This window comes from Anoplopoma fimbria, chromosome 22 (genome assembly GCF_027596085.1).
Source record: "Anoplopoma fimbria isolate UVic2021 breed Golden Eagle Sablefish chromosome 22, Afim_UVic_2022, whole genome shotgun sequence".
Classification (NCBI taxonomy): Eukaryota; Metazoa; Chordata; class Actinopteri; order Perciformes; family Anoplopomatidae; genus Anoplopoma; species Anoplopoma fimbria.
In genome coordinates, this window is record NC_072470.1 from 508,563 (window position 1) to 530,037 (window position 21,475).

The following is a 21,475-nucleotide window of genomic DNA, read 5'->3' on the forward strand; positions in this document are numbered from 1 at the left end:
GGGGGCTGAGAGAAGGAGGATCTGATATCGTTTACCTTCTTGTCAAAGAAGTTGGCGAAATCATCCGGGAGAAGGGAGGAAGTAGGAGGAGGGGGTGGGGGTTGGAGGAGTGAAGAGAAAGTTTCAAAGAGTTTTTAGGATTGGAAGCAGAGGTTAGGATTTTTGAGCGGAAAAAAGCCGCTTTAGCAGTAGCTAGAGAGGAGGAAAAAGTGGAAAGGAGAGATTGGAAGTTAAGAAGGTCCTCCGGGAGTTTGCCTGTTCTCCATTTACGCTCAGCCGCTCTTAGGCTCCGTCTATCAGTACGCACTGAGTCCGACAGCCATGGGGCAGGAGGAGTTGGCCGTGCAGGCCTGGAGGTGAAGGGACAGAGGTTGTCCAAAGAGGAGGAAAGGGTGGAGAGGAGAAGATCAGTAGCAGTATCGGGGGATAGAAGAGAGAAGGATTCAGGGTCAGGGAGGGCAGAGGTAACGGAAGAGGAAAGATCAGCGGGGGAGAGGGAGCGGAGGTGACTACGGGTAGAAACCATGTGGGTAGGTGGAGGAAGTAAGGGGGGAGAGGAGAGGGAGAGGGAGTAGGACATGAAGTAGTGGTCCGAGAGCTGGAGGGGAGTGACAGAGAGGTTAGCGGTAGAACAGTGTCTAGTGAAGATAAGATCCAGCTGGTTGCCGGCCTTGTGGGTAGGAGGAGAGGGAGAGCGATAGAGGTCAAAGGAGGAGAGGAAGGAAAGCAGCGGTTCTAACTTATCAGTCTGGATGTTGAAGTCGCCGAGCATGATGAGCGCGGAGCCATCGTCATGGAAGTGCGAGACTAGTGTGTCAAGCTCCTCCAGGAACTCACCAAGAGGGCCTGGTGGGCGGTACACAACAGCAATGGTGAGCTTGACTGGATAAGTGACAGTAACAGCATGAAATTCAAAAGAGGATGGGGAGAACTGTGGAACAGAGACAAGAGAGTATTTCCATTTTGGGGAAATTAGCAGGCCAGTGCCACCACCTCGCCTCGCAGCTCTGGGAGTGTGAGAGAAGGAGTACACATCTGACAGAGCTGCGGGTGTGGTGGTGTTTTCTGGTGTGATCCAGGTCTCAGTTAGAGCAAGAAAGTTGAGGGAGAGCAAGGATGCATAGCCTGAGATGAACTCAGCTTTCGGCACTGCCGACTGGCAGTTCCAAAGCCCCCCCGACACCACTTGCTCACCATGGGCTGAGAGAGTGGGATAGATGAGGTTAGTGGGGTCACGGCGCCTGGGAGTGACCCACTGTCTACGTGACCACCGGACAGAGGAACAGACAGAAATAGGATGCAGACACATGGTAGTCAATATAAACAAATTACTGACCCGTACAAGTACACGCTCGAGAAGTCTTTGCTTGTTTATCAGTAGTACTTCTTTATCAGGTAGTACTTCTTTATCAGTAGTACTTCTTTATCAGGTAGTACTTCTTTATCAGTAGTACTTCTTGAAGAGTACACAGTACTACTACACAGTACTGTGGTAGTAGTACAAGTACATTAATCATTACAGCTCACATGCTAACTGCTGCTAGCTCCCATGCTAACAACAGTTAGCATGCTGTGCTAGCAGCAGTTAGCATGCTGTGCTAGCAGCAGTTAGCATGCTGTGCTAGCAGCAGTTAGCAGTGAGCTAGCAGCAGTTAGCATGTGAGCTAGCAGTGAGCCTCAGCAGCTCGGTGAACCTTCAGCACAGACAGCTCCTCACCTGTCCCGCTCCTCTCCGTCCTGATGAACCTCTTCAGTTCGACAAACAACTTCCGGGTCAGCAGGTCTGCTTCCGGTAGTGTTTCACAATAAGACGTCTCGAAAGAGAGATTTTATAATTAACCGTGTTTTACTGTTTAAATTATAATATATAACTGACTTAAAACATTCTCCTATAAATAATACAAATGTTAAATACAAAAACAGTTAAACAAATAAAAGGTACTTTTTTGTGTACTTAGAAACAATATATCAGAAACAAACACATAGTACATGAAAAATAAACTTTGTGAAATGGATGATTCTCATTTAATTTATTAATGTTTTAATTTAATCTTTGAGTCAAACAGGTATTTTAGAGACGTGTAACATGAAGTAATACACAGAAATACACATTTACACAAACATGACACCGTTACACATAAATACTATATAAATATATATATATATACATATGTATATGTATACACATAATATATATATATATATATATATATATATATATGTATATGTATATATATATATATATATATATATATATATATATATATATATATATATATATATATATATATGTATATGTATGTATATAGTTCCTTCTTATCATTTAGGTTTCACTCACCCTGTGGATGGAGGGATGGCTCTGATAAACTTTTCTCCTACTAGGATCAATTCAATATTACAATCTAACTTTCAAACCTTTATTGACACAGAGCAGAAAAACACAACGTTTCCTCCTTCATGCAGCAAAAACAAAGTTCAACAAGAAACAGACGTTTCAGATGTAAAACTGTAGAATTTAAATAAATTATTCTTTTGATTTATTAACTCTTTAGTTTGAAGAGAAAAGCCAACAAACAAACAAACAAACAACCAGCAGCTGAAGATGAAACTTTATCAATTCAAAAATCAGTTAAATATGAATCTCTTTACTGGAACACAGCTGATGAACAGATATTAATATATAAACAGGTTAAATAGAGACGGAGAGAAACACCAGAGGACAACAACAACATCTTCACTTTGAAACGCTAGTTTTAAGGTGAAATAACATTATTATATATATTTATAGTAAGACTTAAGTTGATATTTATCCACAAACCCTAACCCGAAACCCAAATACTAGTAGCCATCAGTAAATACTAGTAGCCATCAGTAAATACTAGGAGCCATCAGTAAATACTAGTAGCCATCAGTAAATACTAGTAGCCACCAGTAAATACTAGGAGCCATCAGTAAATACTAGGAGCCATCAGTAAATACTAGTAGCCAGTAGTAAATACTAGTAGCCATCAGTAAATACTAGTAGCCACCAGTAAATACTAGGAGCCATCAGTAAATACTAGGAGCCATCAGTAAATACTAGGAGCCACCAGTAAATACTAGGAGCCATCAGTAAATACTAGTAGCCACCAGTAAATACTAGTAGCCATCAGTAAATACTAGGAGCCATCAGTAAATACTAGGAGCCACCAGTAAATACTAGGAGCCAGTAGTAAATACTAGTAGCCATCAGTAAATACTAGTAGCCACCAGTAAATACTAGTAGCCACCAGTAAATACTAGTAGCCATCAGTAAATACTAGTAGCCACCAGTAAATACTAGTAGCCATCAGTAAATACTAGGAGCCATCAGTAAATACTAGGAGCCACCAGTAAATACTAGGAGCCACCAGTAAATACTAGGAGCCAGTAGTAAATACTAGTAGCCACCAGTAAATACTAGGAGCCAGTAGTAAATACTAGTAGCCACCAGTAAATACTAGTAGCCATCAGTAAATACTAGTAGCCACCAGTAAATACTAGTAGCCATCAGTAAATACTAGTAGCCACCAGTAAATACTAGGAGCCATCAGTAAATACTAGTAGCCATCAGTAAATACTAGTAGCCATCAGTAAATACTAGTAGCCATCAGTAAATACTAGTAGCCACCAGTATGTAGTTGTATGTACTAAAACACACTGATACTCAGTAGTATTCACTGGGCAGCAGTTATCACCATTGGTCTTCATTTCCATTTCGGCCAATCACATCCCTCCTCAGAAAGAGTGGGCGGGGCCGGGTGGCCATCCAGCCACGCCCACTCGACCGTGACTGGGTGGCTGCATGAGGCTCTCGCTGCTGATTGGTCCGTGGAGAGCCGAGCAGGGTGAGTGGGAGGGGCTTAGCTCACTGCATCCAACCGTCCACAGACAGGGATACTGACTGAACACAAACATAACAATATATAAATTATAAACATACATATATATATATATATTTTAATATATTTATTCAAATAAACATATATATAAATACAGTATTTTTTTATATAATTGATTGTAAAACTAATGATATATGGTCATGAGGTGTGCCTCACCTGGAGTTGTGAGGAGGAGGAGGCGGCTGTGATGAAGGAGCGTTGTTGGTGGAGGAGGACAAAGAGGAGGAGGAGGAGGAGGAGTGACGAGGGGAGGAGCTGCTCCACCCGTCGGTTAACACCTGAACTCCTTCAGACAGACACACTGACACATCAATGAAGGAGACAGAACCATGTTTATAAACGTCTGTATGTTTACGGTTTATGAATATATAAAGTATGGACATGTGTGTTTAAAAAAAGAATTCATATCAATACATTTTATATCTTTATTGCAAAATTCAATGGAACTAAAAGTTCATTTATATTTATATTATAATTATAGAACAGATAAATTATTATAAACAAAAAAATATACAAAAATACAAAAACACACACACACACACACACACACACACACACACACACACACACACACACACACACACACACACACACACACAGAGACACACAGAGTTACCTGAGGAGTGTGAGCGGTGAGGCAGGTAGGAGGGGGGTAAGGTGTGTGTCGTCCCGGGTAACCGTGGTGTTTGTAACCGTGGTGATGGTGTGAAGTCAGTGGGAGGCCGCCAGCGTAGGGGAAAGCCCCGCCCCCTCCGGCTGAGCACAGCGACCAGCCTGACACACAGGTTATCAGTCCAACGTTAATATTTATATACATAAATAAATGCTTATTTAATAAAAAAATACATCCATTATATTTTTAAGCGAACATTTTCTATTATATTTGGTTCCAAAATCACACTGCAGGAAATAAAACCTGTTTCAGTTCATTTCATTCTATTTGTAGTTTATATTTTTGTACATAATAAAACATTTATACTGTAAATCCAAGAAAAAATACTCTGCAGAAGTTTCTCATTACAAACTAATATTTGTTTTACAAAAAAAAAAGAACAAAACCAAAAAATGTATTTTGTATTTTGTTCTTTTTAAATATTTCTATATTATATTATAATTCTAAATTTACTGAATATAAACATGAAACTATCATAAAAATAGAATTTTAAAAATATTTTGTTCCAACAAATATTCATACATATTTTATACTTAATACACAATATTTTGTATATATACACTTATATAAATATATAAATATATATATATATAAGTATTTTCCTTTAAATTAATGAATGTGTGTGAGGAATAAAAAGTATTTTTTGACTCACAGGGTTGAATCCCAACACGACTCTCTGACGACTCCGGTAAACCCCTCCCCCTGGGTTCCTGAGGCAGATAAACGAAACACTATCATGACCAGTCTGTGTGTGTGTGTGTGTGAGTGTGTGTGTGTGTGTGTGTGAGTGTGTGAGTGTGTGTGTGTGTGTGTGTGTGTGTGTGTGTGTGTGTGTGTGTGTGTGTGTGTGTGAGTGTGAGTGTGTGTGTGTGTGAGTCTGTGTGTGTGTGTGTGTGTGTGTGTGTGTGTGTGTGTGTGTGTGTGTGTGTGTGTGTGTGTGAGTGTGTGTGTGTGTGTGTGTGTGTCTCTCACTTGACACCTTCCCTCCAAACCGATGAGACGGTGAAGCTCTGAGCTCCTAATGACTCTCTAATTAGCTGCTAACGCTAACTTCCTCTGGTATCCTGGTGAGAAATGCTAAGTGTCTGCTGACTGACACCTCATTCATTCCCCTTCAGATACTACAAGTACACAAGTACTATCAGTGCCATGTCGCTCAAGTATCCTCAGTAAAAGTACAAAAGTATTATCAGCTTTATGTAGGGAAAGTTTCAGGAGTATAAGTACACAAATATGATAATAGGAGAAGTAGAAAGTAGTAGAAAAATTATTATATTCCTTTATAATAAATAATAAGACTATATATATATATATATATATATATATATATATATATATATATATATAGTATTATATGTGGTAGGCGTCTTCAAACGACTGTTTTTCTGATGGAGTCCGGTGAACAGATGTTTGTCTCACCTCTCTTTAGCGTCCAGGAAGGCTTTAGCAAACGGGTTGTACTTGATCTTCAGAGCCGTGATCTGAACACAAAGAACACATGAAAAACATACAAAACAAGATACAAAAAAACACCCAAAATACACCCAAAACCACGAGAAAAACATACCAAAAAAACACCAAAACTACATGAAAAACACATAAAAAACAACGTAAAACACACATGAAACCCCCAAAACCCCCAATAATACCCCATAAACACATCAGCACGCAACCATAATATTCTATTCACATTATTTAACCCTCATTTCACAGCTTTTGACTCTTCTATTCTTGTAAATATGGAATGATATCATTAAATTAAACTATATTATTATGATATTTATTGTTCCATGAATTTAATTATATTTATTTTACAAACAACACGTGGAGCTGTGTATCAACACATTTACAGTCTTTAATAAATATAATATATTTGACCTCCCAGATGATGAAGAACCAGCTTGGTGTGTACATGTACGCGCTGTGTGTACTTGTACCTCCTCGTTCTGGTAGGCGGTGACGGCGATGAACTGCGTCTCTTTGAAGGAAACGTTGGAGACGAGCCGATGACGGGAGCCGACGCACACGATGTGGAGCTGAGGCTCGTACTTATGGAGCGAGTTCAGCATGATCTGAGGACGACAACCCATCACACTGTACATGTGTACAAGTACCTCCAGCGTGTGCTTCAACACAGGGGAGGAAAGTTCTCTGAGCCGAAGTTTCAGAAGTGATTTTGAATGAATGAACAACAAAAACCTGGTCCAGGTGTAGTTTATGGACCAGAGCCATCTTTGTGTTTTGGCCCAAACACTCTTTTATCCATCACCCCCCCCCTCCTCCTCCTCACTAACGAGGCCCAATTAACCAATCCCAGCTCTCCAGGCAGACACACAAAAACAAACTGTTTTCTATTCAGATTGAGAGGCTGGCTGACCCCACCACTCTGTGTGTGTGTGTGTGTGTGTGTGTGTGTGTGTGTGTGTGTGTGTGTGTGTGTGTGTGTGTGTGTGTGTGTGTGTGTGTCAAATATAGTTTACCTCTCTCTCTCATCCACCTGAAGCATGATGGGTAAATTAATTTCCCGGTAAAAAACATAATTACCATAATGTACAAATAAACTGAGCAATTATTTCATTATGGCCGAGCTCTCTGTTCCAGCTCTGTGTGTGTGTGTGTGTGTGTGTGTGTGTGTGTGTGTGTGTGTGTGTGTGTGTGTGTATAATGGGGTAAATATAAACAACGTTATTGCCAATTTTTCTAGTGTGTGTTTGTGTCCGTGTGGAGGCCTCTCGACAGGAAGTGCATTAAACCGCCGCCGGCCAATTAAGAGCGGTTTATCCGGTTCCCGTGGTTACGAGGGGGCGAGCAGGTGAAGTAGAGCAAAGAGAGGGAGTGAAGTGGTTAATTAGAGGCGGTAGTCTCTCGCCCACTCCAGCTCTTCGTTCTTGACATGAAGAGCTGGATAATGCACCAATGAAGAAGAAGAAGTGAAGGAAGGGAACGAGGAGGAGAGAAGGAGACGTGAACCAATGACAGGAAGTAAACAAACAAACAAAGGTCAACAGAACGAGTCCTCACCTGTCCTCCTCCGTTGACCTTGTTGGTGAGTTTGACCTTGTTGAAGGTCACGGCCGCCTTCATCCAGTGGGCGCCGAAGTTCGGGGAGTCCGGGTGGATGTAGATGCCGCCGTGGCCCCGCCCCTCGCCGCGGCCCTCCGCCCGGCCCGCCGCCACCCACTCCCCGTTCACGAACTTCCAGCGGCAGCCGTCGGCCGGCACGAAGTCCAGCAGGAAGGAGTACATGGAGCTGGGGTCCAGACCGGACACGCTGACCTTCAGGACCGGGAACATACGGCTGGAAACACATTCACATCGTTATGGTGCTGAGCAAAGACTGGAGACCATGTGACCATGTGACCCTGTGACCCTGTGACCATGTGACCCACAGGTCAACAATAAAAACACTAACAACCCACAGGTGGATTGAGGACCCACATGGGACTGAAGAGCCACAGGTGTATTTTAGTTGTTGATTGGGCTTCTGGTAATTGATTATTATATCATGTTTGGTGTTTGTAGTCTAAAGCAGATAATCAATCGGAGCAGAAAGAAGCAGAAAGTACAGAACAGGTGATGAAATAAATAAGCTCTCTGTGTTTCTGCGACCCTGCAGCGGTAACAGCAGCTGAAGTGGCGTTCTGCAGGTGTGAATGGAGTGTTTCCACCGCGGGGCTCGACCGGTCAACACGCCTCGGCAGAAACAAACACGGCATCACCGCTAACGGCTGCTAGCGACACTAATGAATAACCCCGATCAGCAGGACCGCTGATCTGGAGTCAGCTTCAAACACACGGAGAGAACAGAACAGTCCTCTTAGTGGTTTTACCTCGAAAACAAACCGACTCCTAAAAACAATCATCATGTGAAAATACTCTACAATACTCAGTTATAGGAAACATTTATGATGTTTTCACCGTCATAAACTAAAGAAACTACATCACAGCCAACAGTAAATCAATAAATCCAGGTGTGGAGGAACAGCCCGTTAGTTCTAGCTTGGACCCAGATGTTATTTAACTGGTGAAATGTGGACGCTCTCTCAGATTGATGGAGAAGCTTCACCTCCGATTCAAGAGGCTTCTTCAGCTCTGAATGAAGGGATTCAACCTCTGTACGGGTTTTCACACCTGAAGGACCTGAATACCAACACAGGCGTGATCAGACCTCATCTGAGGACGGTTTGGCATTCGGCTGACAACTAATCACGACTGATTTACAACTTATTGGTTCAGGAAGTCTGATCTCGTGATGTTCCTGTGAGAATCTGTCAAACTTTAAGTATGGGCAGAAGACTAATTAGGCCAAATTAGTGGAAACACCTGTGTGGATTTGCAGGACCTCAGGTGGGTTAACGTAACGACCCACAGGTGGGTTGGGGGGGTTAACGACCCACAGGTGGGTTAACGTAACGACCCACAGGTGGGGTAACGACCCACAGGTGGGTTAACGTAACGACCCACAGGTGGGTTAACGTAACGACCCACAGGGGGGTTAACGACCCACAGGTGGGTTAACGACCCACAGGTGGGTTAACGACCCACAGGGGGTTAACGTAACGACCCACAGGGGGGTTAACGACCCACAGGTGGGTTAACGTAACGACCCACAGGTGGGTTAACGTAACGACCCACAGGGGGGTTAACGTAACCACCCACAGGGGGATTAACGACCCACAGGTGGGTTACGTAACGACGACCCACAGGTGGGTTAACGTAACGACCCACAGGGGGTTAACAGGGGGTTAACGTAACGACCCACAGGTGGGTTAACGACACAGGGGGGACCCACAGGTGGGTTAACGACCCACAGGTGGGTTTAACGACCCACAGGGGGTTAACGACCCACAGGTGGGTTAACGTAACGACCCTCAGGTGGGTTAACGACCCACAGGTGGGTTAACGTAACGACCCACAGGGGGTTAACGACCCACAGGGGGGTTACGACCACAGGTGGGTTAACGACCCACAGGGGGTTAACGTTAACGACCCACAGGTGGGTTAACGTTAACGACCCACAGGTGGGTTAACGTAACGACCCACAGGGGGTTAACAGGTGGGTTAACGACCCACAGGTGGGGTAACGACCCACAGGGGGGTTAACGACCCACAGGTGGGTTAACGTAACGACCCACAGGGGGTTAACGTAACGACCCCAGGGGGGACCCACAGGGGGTTAACGTAACGACCCCCACCCACAGGGGGTTAACGACCCACAGGGGGTTAACGTAACGACCCACAGGGGGTTAACGTAACGACCACAGGGGGGTAACGACCCACAGGGGGTTAACGTAACGAACAGGGGGTTAACGACCCACAGGGGGTTAACGTAACGACCCACGGGGGGTTAACGTAACGACCTCACAGGTGGGTTAACAGGGGGTATAACCCACAGGGGGTTAACGTTAACGACCCACAGGGGGTTAACGTAACGACCCACAGGGGGTTAACATAACGACCACAGGACCCTCAGGGGGTTAACGTAACGACCCACAGGGGGGTTAACGACCCACAGGGGGTTAACGTAACGACCCACAGGGGGGTTAACGACCCTCAGGGGGGTTAACGTAACGACTCACAGGTGGGTTAACGTAACGACCCACGGGGGGGTTAACGTAACGTCCCTCAGGGGGTTAACGACCCACAGGTGGCCCGTTGACCCCTGACCTTGAGCACAGAGGGGCGGATCAGACACTTATCTGGTTGTCTTGGAGAGTGCTTGTGGTTCTGGGTGCTGACTTGTCCCCGTAGTGAGAAGTCTTACCGTCCGTTCTTGGTGACGATCATCTCGTTGGTGATCAGCTGGAACTTCCTCCACAGCTCGGCGTCCTCCAGCATCACCCGGAGCTCCCTCTCCGTCGGGTCGCCCTTCTCCCGTCCGGCCTGCAGCTCGCTCTCCACGGCGCTCAGCAGCCGGGACATGCAGCGCTCAGCCGAGCCGGGGCTGCAGACCGACCCGACCGACCCGCCGGTACCGACCACCCCGCCGGAGGAGGAGGAGGTCCGGTCTGCTGAGGACACAGAACCAGACTCCCCGTCCTCCTGAAGACCCTCCACCTTCATCTGAAAAATAACCAGGTCACATTTAGACATTGATTTAGAAACATTGTGTCGGCTTCATGAATCCTGAATGAGGACGTAACTTCAGTTTTAATGTGATGATGAAGAAGAGGAGGAAGAGGAGGGAGTTTGGATCCGTGGAAGATTTAACTCAGGATTATGAATCACGTTCTGAGTGGTCAGTGACGGTTAAAGAATAAAGATTAATAGGATTTACTTTATGAATAAACAGCCTTTAAATACCTCAAATCATTTATAATCAACTTTGTCTCAAATCACTGAATTGTTCTGAAAAGCATTTAAATTAAATAAATTAAATTGATTTAAAACACATTTGATGATATTTTGTATATTTGCAGCTTTACTATATACCGAGTATAGTTTCATTAGAACACAGATATTATATTTATTAAACATTAGTTTTATTATAAGCAGTAATTATAAAAAAAATCACATATTTATTTAATGTTTTGACAGATTCTTTGCTTAATTTAAATAAAGGTGTACATAACAGAAATAACTTTATGATTTAATTTATTTTCTAGCTTTGATTATAATGTAATTAACAAAATAATAATATTAATAATAAATATATTAATCTGCATCACGTTAACTCACTCATGTTAAGGATTTCACTACGGCTCCAATATTCACTCACAAACAGAATTGAATTCATCATTTTAATTTATTGAGATGAACAAATGGTGAAGCAGTAATAATACTATATTATACAAATACTAAATACATATATTTATATATATATATATAAATATTAATATATATAAATATATGAGATAATAACTTTACATTTAAATCTCTGATGAAATAATTTTAAATATTCTCTTTGTGTTATTTTCATCTTTATATTCGTAGAATTTTAACCTTGTTTAGGAACAAATCATTTTTTTATTAAAATCATGTGTTTTTGGTTGTTGCATTAATAAATATCTCGCTGGGAGACGACCGTTTGTTCTAATTGGATAACGACTTAATTACAAACTGCAGCTGGACGGAGCGACAAATTCAAAAAGAGACTAAATAAATACAATCAAATGTATTCAATAAAAACTAATATAAACATAAATCACTGACACATTCAACATTAAAATAAGAAGAAAAATATCACAAATATTAACTTTAAATTCTTATAAAGAATAAATAAATAATTAAAGCTCCTTTAGTGAATAATAATAAAAACAAACTTACCTGAGACACGGAGGGGAAATAATCCAAAACACAAAGGTGAGAATCTGAGAATAAAGAGTTATTGATTATTATTATTAGAATTGATGATGATGATGATGAAGATGAAGAGTTGAGTCAGATGTGAAGCTGCTCAGCCTCAAACCGACCACAGGACTGAACTCTCTCTTCATCACGTCTACATCCGTCTGCAGCTTCATCTTCATCATCATCACCATCATCACCATCATCGAAAAAGGTTTGTCAAATTATTATCTTTTAGCAACACTGAAAAAACAATGAATAAATAAAAAACAAATAATAAGGTTATCGATACAACTAAACAATTAATCAATAACTTCTATCAATAAATAAGAAAAAGTTTACAATAAATAAATAAATAAGAAAAAAAAAAAAAAGACAAAACAATAAATCAATGAATCAAACAAAGAGCTTCATGTTTTCTGGTTTCATCTTCAGGTTTTTGGAACAGAAATATCAGCTGATCAATAACTGATCAAGAGATCCCCAGAGGATCAATACCAGTTCAGACGTCAGCTGTTCAGAGCAGCATGTAATGGAGACCAGGTCAACATCTGGAGACACCGAGACACCTGGAGGAGTTTAATCAACGGCAGAGATTACTGGACTTAAAGGATTGAACAGGTACACACACACACACACACACACACACACACACACACATCTACTAACACACACACACACACACTAACACATACACACGTGTACTACACACACACACACACACACACACACATCTACTAACACACACACACACACACACACACATCTACACACACACACACACACACACTAACACACGCACACACACACATCTACTAACACACACACACACACACACATCTACTAACACACACACACACACACAACTAACACACATCCACTAACACACACACACACACATCTACTAACACACACACACACACACACACACACACACACACACACACACACACACGTCACACTACACACACACACACACTAACACACACACACACACACACACCACTAACACACACACACACATGTCCACTACTAACGCACACACACACATCTACTAACACACACACACACACACACACACACACACACACTACTAACACACACACACATCTACTACAACACACACACACACACACACACACACGTCCACTAACACACACACACACACACTACACACACACACACACACACATCTACTACACACACACACACACACACACACTACACACACACACACACACACACACACACACACACACACACACACACACACACACACACACATCTACTAACACACACACACACACACACACACACACACACACACTACACACACACACACACACACACACACACACACACACACACACACACACTCTGCTTTCATCAGCCTGTTAAATTCACCTTCAAAATAAAGTTAATTCAGTTAAAGACTTTAATATTTATTCAAAATAAAAACAGATCATAAAACAAATAAAATGTAAACAAGTCGTTTTTGATGAAACAGAAACTTAATGAGATGAACTTTAATTGAATAAGAGTCATTTTATTTAAACAACACTTCAAAATAAAATACTTTTTGTGTATTCTTAAGGAACATTTTTTCATATTTTTTCCCATGAAAATTTACTGAAAATGTTTTGATTGCTTACAAAATAATTACCAGAAAAATACTAAAAAAATAAATATAGATTTTTTGTAATTTTACAAAAAAATGACCAAAATTGACCAGAGAAATTACAAAGAATGACGCAAAAATTATTAAATTTTGATGAACATTTATTTTGAAAATGAAGGGAAGTCTTGAAATGAGTGACTTTTGAATTAAAGTTAAACTATTTACAGTTAATTTCCTTTTACAATAAACCAGACAAACTGACAAACATGAGTGAAAACATTTGGACCATAAAAACATCAGAAACTACAACTCCCACAGTGAGACGTTCAGGGTGCGTAGGTATTTTGAAAACTCAGACATAAACGATAAATGAAGAAGCAGCTTCAATTCATTTCTTCATGTATTTCTTCTCTGGTTTTATTCATTTCATCTTTTTTAAATATTATCATAATATATATATTTAAAGTTTCAAAGGAGTAACTTCAGTGTTTTTCACTTCCTGTTGGAGACAAAATAAAAGTCTTTGTCTCTAAAGTTCTTCAGTGTGATCAATAAAATGTATTGATATCATATTATTATAATAATCATAATAATATATTCTATTATTCTATTATTGTTGTTGTTTGTAGAGGAAAATGAACTTGTGATTATTTTCATTATGGATTCCAACCCTAACCCAACTCTATTGATTCCATATTGATTAGATGATTGTGATTGATTGAGATTCTCCTCGTTAGATTTTAATGAACATAATTTAATATCATTGGAGGAACTCAGTAGACTGAAAATAACTATTTGTGTTACGCTTTTACCTTGAAATCCATCCAATAAAAATGAATTTCACGTTAAAAGTTTTAATTAAATTATTACAATGATGTTAAATATTTTATTCATAATTATTTTATTATTATTTTATTATTATTCTATTATTATTTTGGTCTCGTCTCCCTGAATATAAAATACAGCAGCATTTAAATATATAAAAATAGAAACATTAGAAACAGTGTTGGCAGGTAACAGACAGGAAGCATGCTAACAGCTAACAGTGGCTACATGCTAACACTGGTTACATGCTAACAGTTAAAAGTGGCTGCAAGCGAAAGGCTAACAGTGGCTACATGCTAACAGTGTCTACATGCTAACAGTGGCTACATGCTAACAGTGGCTACATGCCAACATGCTAACAGTGCTACATGCTAACATGCTAACAGTGGCTAACAGTGCCAACATGCCAACAGTGGCTACATGCTAACACTGGTTACATGCTAACAGTTAAAAGTGGCTGCAAGCGAAAGGCTAACAGTGGCTACATGCTAACAGTGGCTACATGCTAACAGTGGCTACATGCTAACAGTGGCTACATGCCAACATGCCAACAGTGGCTACATGCATAACACTGGTTACATGCTAACAGTTAAAAGTGGCTGCAAGCGAAAGGCTAACAGTGGCTACATGCTAACAGTGGCTACATGCTAACAGTGGCTACATGCCAACATGCCAACAGTGGCTACATGCTAAAAGTGGCTTCATGCTAACAGTTAAAAATGGCTGCAAGTGAAAGGCCAACAGTGGCTACATGCTAACAGTGGCAAGATGCCAACATGCCAACAGTGGCTACATGCTAACAGTGGCTACATGCTAACAGTGGCTAGATGCCAACATGCTAACAGTGGCTTCATGCTAACAGTGGCTTCATGCTAACAGCTAACAGTGATTTGAACAGTCTCAGGTTCTGGAGGTTGAAATGTTTAAGGCCTTCGATCAGCTGCTGATTGGATACACACCTCGAGTAGTCCTGCGTCCTGATTGGTCGAGACTTGAGGTCACTCAGACGCACATGGAACATAACTTGATGACACCGTCCCTGAGAGACGAGACGACAGATTAATTAATCAATCAATCAATCAATGTATCGATCAGTTAATTAAACTATCAAACATTTTCATTTCATTTTCATGAATAGTTAATTAACAGTAAATAAACCAACGAGTGCATAAAGCATTGAGAAAACTTTCCATTTTGAAAAATATAGTTTAATCAAAACAAATAAAAAATAGAAAATAGTGATAAAATAGAATACATATTAATTACAAAATAAAATATAGGGTAGATTAATAATAATATCTAAAAATATAGAATGAAATAAAGGGATACAATATAATTATAAAAAGTGTGTGTTACCTGGCAAAAGGGATGTATGAAAGGCCGTACCTGTGAAGAACAAGAGCAGTTAGACAGGTAGAAATATATATTTTATTTATATATATATATATATATATATATATATTTATATTGAATTTATATATAAATGTGATTCATACCAGGCAAAGGCCAGAAACTGAAGGACGCAGAAAAGTAGAGCGAGACCGTTGTTCTTCCACTGAAGAGAGAATCAAGAAATTAAAACAGAAACTAAAAGATATAAATATATAAATAATAGTAAAAAAATAATAATAATAAATTCATAATAATAATAAAAATAATAATAATAAATTAATAATAATACATTAGTAAATATAAGCTGTGTTTGTGTTTCTTACCCAGAATGCAGCACAAAGCGTCAACACCAGACAAACCTGCAGAACGATTGTTTGTGTTTGTATTATCACAATGAGTACTTTTACTGCTGATTATGCTCACACAAGTACTACCACTAGTACTACCACTACTATTACTAGTAGTACTACTACCACTACGACTATTACTAGTAGTACTACTACTACTACGACTATTACTAGTAGTACTACTACTACTACTTGTGTTCTCACCATCATGATGACGGTGGCGAACGCTCTCTCTTTAGCACACATGGTCTTCACCTGCCGACACGGACCAATCAGGAACATGGTGCTGAAAACCAAACAAGTAGGAGCTGAGGCATGATGGGTAATGTAGTTTATACCGGGATGAGAGCGATCAGGAGGTTTATTGACAACGGGAGAATCAGATATTAAACAGATCGGACCGGGTCAGACCGGGTCGGTTCTGGTTCTGGTTGGTACCTGGCCAGAGCGCTGATGTTTCCCACACTGTAGAGGACAGCGAACACAGCGAGACCGACGCGTGGGATCCACAGCATGCAGCTCCCCTAGTGGACGGAGAGACCGGGTTGTTACCACGGTTACACGGGGGACAGCGGGGACAGGTGGTTACCGTAGCAACACTCACCAGGATGGAGCAGACGATGCCCAGGACGAAGCAGACCGCGAAGCCCTTCATCCTGGTACCCCAGGCCAGCGTCGACGCCTGATTGGCTCTCTGCAGAGGAGTCATCATCATCATCATCATCATCATCATCTACAAAATAAAAGCTCCTTCTCTTTTCTTTCTTTAACATATTCATGTTAATGTTTATTCTTCCTTCAGGCTAAATTACAGTGGGGCAAAAAAGTATTTAGTCAGCCACCAATTGTGCAAGTTCTCCCACTTAAAAAGATGAGAGAGGCCTGTAATCATCATAGGTACACTTCAACTGTGAGAGACAGAATGAGAAAAAAATTCCTGAAAATCATTGTCTGATTTTTAAAGAATATATTTGCAAATGATGGTGGAAAATAAGTATTTGGTCAATAACAAAAGTTCATCTCAATACTTAGTTATATACCCTTTGTTGGCAATGACAGAGGTCAAACGTTTCCTGTAAGTCTTCACAAGCTTTTCACACACTGTTGCTGGTGTTTTGGCCCATTCCTCCATGCAGACCTCCTCTAGAGCAGTGATGTTTTGGGGCTGTCGCTGGGCAACACGGACTTCCAACTCCCTCCACAGGTTTTCTATGGGGTTGAGATCTGGAGACTGGCTAGGCCACTCCAGGACCTTGAGATGCTTCTTACGAAGCCACTCCTTGGTTGCCCGGGGTGTGTTTGGGATCATTGTCATTTGGGATCATTGTTACATCTGGCCAAGGAAAGACCCTAAAGCATATTTACAGAAATGTCTATTAATTCATCTTAAACAAACAATGCCCTTGCTGATGGAAGGAGGTTTTCACTCAAAGTCTCACGATACATGGCCCCATTCATTCTTTCCTTTACACGGATCAGTCGTCCTGGTCCCCTTGCAGAAAAACAGCCCCAAAGCATGATGTTTCCACCCCCATGCTTCACAGTAGGTATGGTGTTCTCTGGATGCAACTCGGCATTCTTTCTCCTCCAAACACCACGAGTTGAGTTTTTAACCAAAAAGTTCTATTTTGGTTTCATCTGACCATATGACATTCTCCCAATCCTCTTCTGGATCATCCAAATGCTCTCTAGCAACCTTCAGACGGGCCTGGACATGTACTGGCTTAAGCAGGGGACACGTCTGGCACTGCAGGGTCTGAGTCCCTGGCGGCGTAGTGTGTTACTGATGGTAGCCTTTGTTACTTTGGTCCCAGCTCTCTGCAGGTCATTCACTAGGTCCCCCCGTGTGCTTCTGGGAGTTTTGTTCACCGTTCTTGTGATCATTTTGGCCCCACGGGGTGAGATCTTGCGTGGAGCCCCAGATCGAGGGAGATTATCAGTGGTCTTGTATGTCTTCCAGTTTCTAATAATTGCTCCCACAGTTGATTTCTTCACACCAAGCTGCTTACCTATTGCAGATTCAGTCTTCCCAGCCTGGTGCAGGTCTACAGTTCTGTTTCTGGTGTCCTTTGACAGCTCTTTGGTCTTGGCCATAGTGGAGTTTGGAGTGTGACTGTTTGAGGTTGTGGACAGGTGTCTTTTATACTGATAACAAGTTCAAACAGGTGCCATTAATACAGGTAACGAGTGGAGGACAGAGGAGCCTCTTAAAGAAGAAGTTACAGGTCTGTGAGAGCCAGAAATCTTGCTTGTTTGTAGGTGACCAAATACTTATTTTACTGAGAGGAATTTACCAATTAATTCATTAAAATCCTACAATGTGATTTCCTGGATTCTTTCCCCCATTCTGTCTCTCATAGTTGAAGTGTACCTATGATGAATACAGGCCTCTCTCATCTTTTTAAGTGGGAGAACTTGCACAATTGGTGGCTGACTAAATACTTTTTTGCCCCACTGTAAATATTAACACTCAACAAAGTACATTTACTCAATAAACAGGTACTTGTACTTCTCAGAGTAAATACTGTAGTTTTACTGCACAATAAAGTCATTGAAATGAGCTGCAGCTTTAAAGTGAAGAACACAGGATGTAGTATTATATATACGATTGAGTAGTATTATATATATTATAAGTATTATTATATATTATTGAGTAGTATTATATATTATATATATACTATTGAGTATTATTATATATATTATAAGTATTATTATATATACTATTGAGTAGTATTATATAAACTATTATAAGTATTATTATATATACTATTAGTATTATATATATATATTATATATTAGTATTATTATATATACTATTGAGTATTATTATATAAACTAGTATTGTAGTATTATATATACTATTGAGCATTATTATATATATTATTATATATACTATTGAGCATTATTATATATATTATAAGTATATTATTATATAAACTATTGAGCATTATTATATATATTATAAGTATTATTATATATACTATTTATTATATATACTATTGAGTAGTATTATTATATAAACTATTGAGCATTATTATATATATTATAAGTATTATTATATATACTATTGAGTATTATTATATAAACTATTAGCATTATTATATATATTATAGTTATATAAACTATTGAGTATTATTATATAAACATTGAGCATTATTATATATATTATAAGTATTATTATATATACTATTGAGTAGTATTATATATACTATTGAGTATTATTATATATACTATTGAGTAGTATTATATATACTATTGAGTAGTATTATATATACTATTGAGTAGTATTATATATATTACAAGTATTACTCTGCAGAATGAGGACTTTTACTTTCAGTACTTCAAGTATATTTAGAAGATAATACTTTTGTAGTTTTACTGGATTAATGTTGTGAATGCAGGATGTTAACTAAAGGAGGAAGTATCTGTATCTGTAGTACTTGTAGTACTTATTTGAAGTACTTTGTACTACTTGTATTAGTACTTGTGAGTAAATACATAAATACACACTTCTAGTGTTACTGGTTTAACTTCTGCAGGCTAGCAGGCTAACAGACTAGCAGGCTAACAGACTAGCAGGCTAACAGGCTAACATACTAGCATAACAGGCTAACAAACTAGCAGGCTAACAGACTAGCAGGCTAAGGCTAACACTGCTAACAGGCTAACAGACTAGCAGGCCAACATACTAGCAGGCTAACAGACCAGCAGGCCAGCAGGCCAACAGGCTAGCAGGCTACAACAACAGCAGGCTAGCAGGCTAACAGGCTAACATACTAGCAGGCTAACAGGCTAGCAGACTAGCAGGCTAACAGGCTAACATACTAGCAGGCTAGCAGGCTAACATACCAACAGGCAGCAGACTAGCAGGCTAACAGGCTAACATACTAGCAGGCTAACATACTAGCAGACTAGCAGGCTAACAGGCTAACATACTAGCAGGCTAACATACTAGCAGGCTAACAGGCTAACATACTAGCAGGCCATTATACTCAGCAGGCCAACATACTAGCAGGCCAACAGGCCAGCATACCAGCAGGCAGGCTAACAGGCCAACAGGCACAACATACTAGCAGGCTAACAGGCTAACATACTCAGCAGGCTAGCAGGCCAACATACTAGCAGGCCAACATACCAGCAGGCTAGCAGACATACCAGCAGGCTAACATACTAGCAGGCATAACAGGACTGGCAGGCGAACAGGCCAGCAGGCTAGGCCCGGTACCTCCAGGATCGTCCGTGTGTCCTTGTCCTGGTCCGCTCAGAACCTTCTTTAGTTTGTCCATTCTGCCGGACTCAGTGTGTTCAGTGTTTCTTTGTGTTTCTCAGGTGTAGGTGTAGGTGTGTTTCTCAGGTGTGTTCAGTGTTTCTCAGGTGTGTTCAGGTGTGCTCAGTGTCAACACAGCAGCAGGTGCAGCGCTTCCGCCTGCAGTACCGCCTGCAGTACCGCCCCCGGCCGCAGTGAGAGCGGAGGGAGGGAGGGGGCGCTGTTTCCTCCCCACAGACACACTCAACAAGTTCAGTGACTCAAGTTCTTTTATTAATTAATTCATTTATTGTTGTAGGAAACTTCACTCAAACTCTCTCACATGTTGTGAACAGTTTTATCAAGAATTAAATCACTAAAAACAGCTTACAATCACACTTTATTGAGAGTTATATATATATATATATATATATATATATATATATATATATATATATAATATATCTGATGACGTCACAGAGGTGGAGGTGTGGGTGGCCTATGACGACATGTGCTGTTGTGACGTCTGAGGGTCCCTCCCGGTGACTCAGGGCACTTTGACCCGGGCGGAGCTCCAGGAGACCGGCTGAGGAACCGACACCTGAACGTTACACACCGGACACCACTGCCTCCTCCACAACCACTCCTCTATGCACTGAGGGGGGAGAGAGAGAGAGAGAGACATTACATTACATTACATTACATTACAGTCATGTAGCAGACGCTTTTATCCAAAGCGACTTACAGGAAGTGTATTCAACATAGGTATTCAAGAGAACTACTAGTCACCAGAAGTCATAAGTGCATCTCCTTTCTTAAACAAGCATCTTAAAGCATAAACCAGAGCAAAAGTATAGTGCAGAGGCAAATTACTACGAAAACAATAAGTGCTACAAACTACTACGAATATAATAAGTGCAGCGAACTGCTACGAATGCAATAAGTGCTACGAGGAAGGCTCAGGGTAGTATTTCTTGAAGAGGTGAGTTTTCAGCCTGCGCCTAAAGATGGGCAGCGACTCTGCTGTCCTGACGTCAGTGGGGAGTTCATTCCACCACTGAGGGGCCAGGACAAGAGAACAGACGAGCTGCAGCTTTCTGGACGAGCTCCAGAGGTCTGATGGCCGACGCCGGGGCTCCAGTAGTGAGTTGCAGTAGTCCAGGCGGG

General features: G+C 40.7%; 2 protein-coding genes across 2 annotated transcripts; both read right to left on the reverse strand.

Annotated features, from left to right (window-relative positions):
• Positions 1 to 3,653: 3,653 nt before the first annotated feature.
• Positions 3,654 to 12,447, reverse strand: LOC129111671 (T-box transcription factor TBX19-like). The gene is given in 12 exon segments (XM_054623708.1): positions 3,654 to 3,922; positions 4,077 to 4,221; positions 4,537 to 4,569; positions 4,572 to 4,694; positions 5,246 to 5,303; position 5,620; positions 6,013 to 6,074; positions 6,531 to 6,665; positions 7,615 to 7,891; positions 10,358 to 10,656; positions 11,860 to 11,903; positions 12,379 to 12,447. Coding segments are annotated over 10 exon segments (1,299 nt in total). The 5' UTR covers positions 11,860 to 11,903; positions 12,379 to 12,447; the 3' UTR covers positions 3,654 to 3,756.
• A 2,284-nt stretch (positions 12,448 to 14,731) lies between these two features.
• Positions 14,732 to 16,771, reverse strand: LOC129111990 (vesicle transport protein SFT2B-like). Its single transcript, XM_054624162.1, has 7 exons — positions 16,667 to 16,771; positions 16,501 to 16,586; positions 16,267 to 16,348; positions 16,039 to 16,074; positions 15,820 to 15,878; positions 15,680 to 15,709; positions 14,732 to 15,362 (listed from the first exon to the last, which is right to left on the reverse strand). The coding sequence occupies exons 1-7, from the start codon at positions 16,769 to 16,771 to the stop codon at positions 15,326 to 15,328; spliced, it is 435 nt and encodes a 144-aa protein (XP_054480137.1). The 3' UTR covers positions 14,732 to 15,325.
• Positions 16,772 to 21,475: the final 4,704 nt, after the last annotated feature.